Source organism: Dendrobium catenatum, unplaced genomic scaffold (genome assembly GCF_001605985.2).
Source record: "Dendrobium catenatum unplaced genomic scaffold, ASM160598v2 fragScaff_scaffold_432, whole genome shotgun sequence".
NCBI lineage: Eukaryota > Viridiplantae > Streptophyta > Magnoliopsida > Asparagales > Orchidaceae > Dendrobium > Dendrobium catenatum.
Window position 1 is genome coordinate 490,983 of NW_021318894.1, and position 6,158 is coordinate 497,140.

General features: G+C 34.6%; 1 protein-coding gene across 1 annotated transcript; it reads right to left on the reverse strand.

Annotated features, from left to right (window-relative positions):
* Positions 1-4,551: 4,551 nt before the first annotated feature.
* On the reverse strand, positions 4,552-5,854 carry LOC110092631. The gene has a single exon (XM_020817271.2). It carries the CDS (start codon positions 5,337-5,339, stop codon positions 4,734-4,736), a length of 606 nt encoding a protein of 201 aa, XP_020672930.1. The 5' UTR covers positions 5,340-5,854; the 3' UTR covers positions 4,552-4,733.
* Between the last annotated feature and the right edge of the window lie 304 nt (positions 5,855-6,158).

A 6,158-nucleotide genomic window follows, 5' to 3' on the forward strand; every position in this document is an offset into this window, starting at 1 on the left:
CTCCAATGATAAAATTGCTTCCATGGAGCCTACAGCTTGAACATGACATCCTACGAATTAAGAAGCAGCCCTTCGCACAAGGAAAGCCTTCTGGATGGGTAAAGAGAAGCTCAAGCTGAGAACTCTCTTCTCCATCTGCTTCATCGGATTGAATCACCAGTGCTAGTAGTACTCGTATACTCAACTTCGCACCCTTCTTTACAGTCATGTGAATATATTTTGCGTTACGTGCAGTATTTTTCTGCGTTGCGTGCATCATTTTTCTGCTTTTTTTAGATGTATTAGTTGTTATAAGATGGGTTCACATTTGAATAATTTACTGAGATTGATTATATATATATATATATGTGGTTTAGGGCCTAAGAGAGAGAGATGAATAAAAGAAATGTCACGTGGAGTATTCAAGCAGGAAGGTATAAAATTTCTAGGACATACCCTTCTATCAAAACTCACATAAAATATCATAAAATGCTTAATATTTTAATCAAAGGACTTGTTTTATCATGAATTTTTTTTTTTTGGATTTTAAACATTTCAAAAATATTGTTTCTGAGATTATTTACATTAATATTCAAGAAAACTCAACTAAAAAGTCGAGCTTATGCTCTAAATTTATTAAGCTGAGTTTTTCAAAGGATTTTGACCCCATAGAATTTCTCAATATGAATGAACTAGCTTAAGGGGTTATGGGTATATATATATAAGAAACTTTATAAAAGATAGATATTACTCAATTATGATTTTTTTGGATTCGTCATACTAGGTCATTATATTCTATATTTATTTAGCAATTAAGTATTCATTTGGGACGGCTTTCTTACTGTTTCTTAAAACAGTTCCAAATGAAATCTAAGTTAATGGACTTATCATGACTAGGGTTTCTTTATAAGCAATTATGAATCAAATCATTCAAAGAAATCTTGTAGATTCAAAATCAATGATGAGATATAAATTTTCTAAACTCTATATAATATCGAGGAAGTATATTGGGATTATTTCTATTAGAGTTTGAAAAGATATATGTGAAACCCTTTAAGTAAAAGAAGCTAAACTCTTAAAACATTGAGACGATTTTTAATGTAATGGTTGTAATTTCATTAAAAAACTCTGCAGTTAAGCATGTTAATCTTAGATAAATCTTGGGATATGTGATCTCCTAGGAAGTTACAACAACATGACAAAACTATGAGACCCTTAGGCTAAAATGAACAATATCTCGATAGTTAAGAATTTGAACTCTTACAATATACATGAACATTACGGATGATTTAACTATTTGAGTCAAACTATGCAAATTAACCTTATAATCCTATCTCAATCAGAACCTAAACTTCCTAAATTATTTTTTACTAGTACATAAACATGCTTAATTAATTCATTATGTTAGCCAAGTGTAATTATACAAGTATACTTTATGGGACATTAATGATGCAAAAGTATCTATCTTTAAATGATAAGACATGACTAAAATACATGAGAGATTAGACTATGATATAATTTTATGAATCACCCCTAATTCATTTCTTATATTGTATTCTATATTATCAAAAGGTTTATAGATCATCATAGTTTAAAAATAGCTCCATTAAAACACGAAGGGACATGCTCATTTCTTTTAAAAATGGTTCAAAGATTATATATTAACGCTTCGTGTGAGACAGCTTTCTTATTGTTTGTCTTTTCAGACCGCAACTACAATTTCTATTTTGTCACTATTTTTTCATAATTTTTATAAAATTTTTGAACTAAAAAATTACTTTGTACAATAACTTTAAAAATTTACTCTTTTTATAACAGCTTTACAAAGTAATAAAAAAATTATCTCAAATGAAACATAAATTTTAATTTAAACATCCCAATTAAGTGTGTAATTTAAAATAATTATAATCACGTTAAAACTTAAATAATATACGATAGAGCCAAAATTTACCCAAATAAAAGGGAAAATGTTGACTTCTCCTTGAGACCACCCCAGCTTGGAGACCTCATTCTTGCTTGGCTAGCTTCAGTGATACTTTTTCTTTCTTTTTCTCTATAATATTCGAAAACTAGCTTTAGACAATGGATTAAGCTTTTTGAAATGTAAAATGCTTCAGATGATGCATGGGATCCACATGATAGATCAAGATGAATTTGTTTTGTTTGAATGAAATTTGACTTCTTTCACTATCGTCCTTTTTAGGTTCTGAAAGCGAATACAATTATTTTTTGTTCTTCATGCTTGGTCATCATGCACTATGGCTTGTAGTATTTTAAATCATTAACATTTATGTGAAAATATTTAAGAAAATAAAATTAAACTTTCGAATTTTGGACGCGCCTTTTAGTGTAATGGTTGTAATTTTATTAGAAACTTCAAAGTTAAGTAGGGTTGTATATGTCTGGTAGATGATTTTGGTGGATGTCAGTCATCTAAGGCTTCGTTTTGGACGACTTTTTTATTGCTTTCTAAAACGAAGTTTTAGTACAAAAATAAAAAATTTTGTACTAAAACTCCGTTTTAGAAAATAGTAAAAAAGCCGTCCCAAGGCTTCGTTTGGGAGGACTTTTTTATTACTTCTTAAAATAGAGTTTTAGTACAAAAAATTAATTTTTTTTAACTAAAACTCTGTTTTGAGAAGCAATAAAAAAGTCATCCCAAACGAAACATAAATGAGGGAGATTATAAAATTCTTTAAGAAAATAAAATTAAACTCTTAAATATTGAGGTACTTTTTGATTTAATACTTGAAATTTCATCAGAAACTACAAAGTTAAATGTATTTGTACTGGATTACTTCTAAGACGAGTGACTTTCTACGAAGTTATATCAAGAGGATAAAATCGTGAGGTCATTAGGTCAAATTGGATAATATATCGATGGTTTAGAGTTACATTGTTACGATTTATTTGTAATTTAAAATGATTTCTGATTTTTTTTTTTTTTTGAATTGGGTATCCACCCGCTGTCACCCCCGAAAGGGCACCCCAGAAGCCTTATGACCCACACTTGATTAGACCCCACTTAAGAGATGCTGCCTCTTGAGGGAAATCGAGTACGGGTTGGTGTGTTCTCAACCTACTCGCCCACCAATCAAACTAAACAACGGTGGATTGATTAACATGCATTGAAATTTAATTTTCTTGTTGTAATTTCTCACTCTTCTCAATGATTCTATAGTCCTCGGGTAGCTATGGTAATACAACTTATTACAAAGCGGTTTTTCAGTATGGTTCTTGGTTAGCTATACACTAAAACAACTCTTAGCTAACAAGATCGCAAGTTTGACTTGCCGAACCAATTCAAACTGCACTTCCTACCTCACCAGTTTCCAGCCTCTTCTGGAAACCATTTTCCCCGTTGCATGTCACAGTCTAGCTAAGAGCAGCCCTTTCTAACCCTTCTCTAGAAGAAACACAGACGCCAATATGGAAACGCAATTAAATGCTAAATTTTGTAAAAACATAAGCCTAAAGTCCCTTACATCCATTATGAAAAGAATGTAATATTAAGCATTTGTAATTTTATTAATTTAAATTAAATTAAAAAATTTAATACCTGTTTTGACTTAAATTTGTTGATCTAAATTTTCTACTCAAATGTTAAATAATTGTGGTGGGTATTAGAATATTCGTGGCGGTAAAATAAGAAAAAGTTCGTGTTTTAGTGTTGCACGGTTATTCAACTCACAAATAGTGAATATAAACATTAGAATTTTTTACTTGGAAAATCCTGAAGGAAAAAATCATGGGATCATACCCAATTGAAATGAATTCATTAGCATATGAATAGATTACAAAAATTGATTCGTCCTTGAACTTGAGGATGATCAGATTACAGTAGTCAATTATCGGGTAGAAATCTAGCAACAAATAAGGGCCAGACAAAAGTTTAGCAACATACGGTCGATAGTGGGAAGAGAACTCCAAATTTCTCTTCCTTTCCTCTCCTCCTGCCTTCCTCACCCTCAGTGAAGAATGAGGGGTCTATTTATAATTTTTTGGAAGTTGCATGAACAGTAAATAGGTAGAATATCAAGGACATGTTTGGAGTGTTTTGAATGGACGGCTTATATCAATTCCTTGATAACATAATTTGGCGATCGTTGGATTCGCCTTGTCGAGCCGCTCGATTCAACTATAAGCATGTCACATTTGGATGTCATTCGGTCATCTAATTTATGCTTTGAGCCTTTCAAATGTGATTCGAGCCCTCGATTTGGACCCATTTGAGTCGGATTGGGTCGAATTTGATGTCGTTGTTTTATCTTTTCAAGATGTTCAGTTTTTTCAGTTTGACTTTAATTTTTAAGTTTGTTGAAATCAGAGTTTGGATGGTCCTTATTTTAATTTTAAAAACTTCTAATTTAAATTTGACTCGAGATCCATGCCTGATCACAAAAATTATTTGATGACATATCAAATTTAAATAACAAATAAGATATTCACTTTTTTATTGAAAACCGTAGATCATAAATAAATTATTAAATTAAAAGTTTAATTGAATTTTCAGGCACATCACCATCAAATCTCCTGCGTTAATTACATTGGATTTGCGTAGCCAAACTGATAGCTTCAGAATATTAAATTATTAATATAAATATATAATACCTACTAAAGTCGCAAAATCAAATTTCTTTTCTGTTAAATTCAGTAACAGAAGGAAAACGGCGCACTGGCTTTCATTTTCTTTAATGTATATTTTAGGTCCCGTTTCATTGTGCGTAGAAACTGAAAACCCACCAGAGGCTCCGTTAAATTTCCGTCGCCTGCGCCGTTAAGTGATCTTCCCTCTGCGACGGGCTTCTCCAGAATCCGCTATTGCAAAATTTGGACCACACATCCTTCTCAAGCTGAACCAACTCCGCCGACGGCGATCTTACCGGCCACGAATCGCCGACCACCATCACGAGGGCGCTGCGTAAACCGGGGAACTCAGCAAACTCTTCATCCGAGAAGGATCCGATTTTGTTGGACGACCCGCTGCTTCTGTTATCCGATCCAGATCCCAAACTGGACCCGGAGTTCCATTCGGAGCTAGAACTGAGCAATTTCGCCTTCTTCTTAGATCGCCGGAGGAGGATACGCTTCCGGAGAACACGGTGTAAGAGTCCCGCCGGGAGCCGCACGACGGCGAGGATGATAAGGCTGATGAGACCGCAGGGGCAGCAGCAGCAGATCGCCGCGCACTCCGCCGTCTTCCCGCCAGCAAGTTCCGCAAAGCGAACGCTGGGCCGAGCTGAATCCTTAAGAATCACTGGCTGCCGCCGGCATGTCGCGGAAGTATCGGATCTGATGAGTTTAGCCTCGTCCCGCGCTGGCGCCCGAGGGGTTAAGGCCACGGGTCGGTGGTTGGTCATTCGCCCAATCGCCGTTCGCAATCAAAAGTAAAGACTTACGCCGATCATTTCCGGATGATTCGCTACGTCGATTTGGCTTCGATTCAAAATTCTAGTCGGCTTGGTTTTTTGTTATAAGCCCTAGATAAGTAAGAAGGCGGCCAGTTCGATCGCCGGAGAAAATTGGGGGTGGGAGACCCGGCGACTGGCGGCGGCGGCGGGTGATGGTGATGGAGGATTAAGGAGGTGGAACGAAGGGAGAAGACTGAATAAAAGTTATGTGAAATGCTTATGAAGGATTTGGGGCGACGGTTCTTGGCCGGCAACTGCGGTGGATTCGTTGGAACGGTCGACGGCGAGGGGAAGAGAGAGAGCGCGCGAGAATTGGGGAGTGCTGGGCCAGTTGGAATTTATAGGATCGTAACGGCAGATTTAAGCTATTTTTTTCTCTTACAGAGCCTTTGTAAGTTTTTAGTTGGATGTATTCTGGCAAGGCACGCAGTCTTCATGGTTAGGCCTATTCCAGCAGTTATTGAGTTCATTAGGTGTATTTATAATCTTTTAATTAATTAATTAATTAATTAATTAATTATAAATATTTAATTTATAAATGAATAAACATGAATGATTTTTATTTTTTATTTGTTTATAATTATGAATATTAGCAATTAAAGGTTGTGAATAAATAAAATTGTTAAATAACTTAATTAAGGTTTTATGATATGCACATTTAAGGTATGATTATAAATTTATTTAATATATAATTAGGTGAGAGTTTAGTCCTCTTCAATAATGTGTTATTTTTCATCAACAACATAAGCAACTTGTTTATGCTCTTTA

Bases quoted from the DNA above. Each gene is read 5' to 3' on its own strand.
- LOC110092631 (XM_020817271.2), bottom strand. From the start codon at position 5,339: ATGACCAACCACCGACCCGTGGCCTTAACCCCTCGGGCGCCAGCGCGG.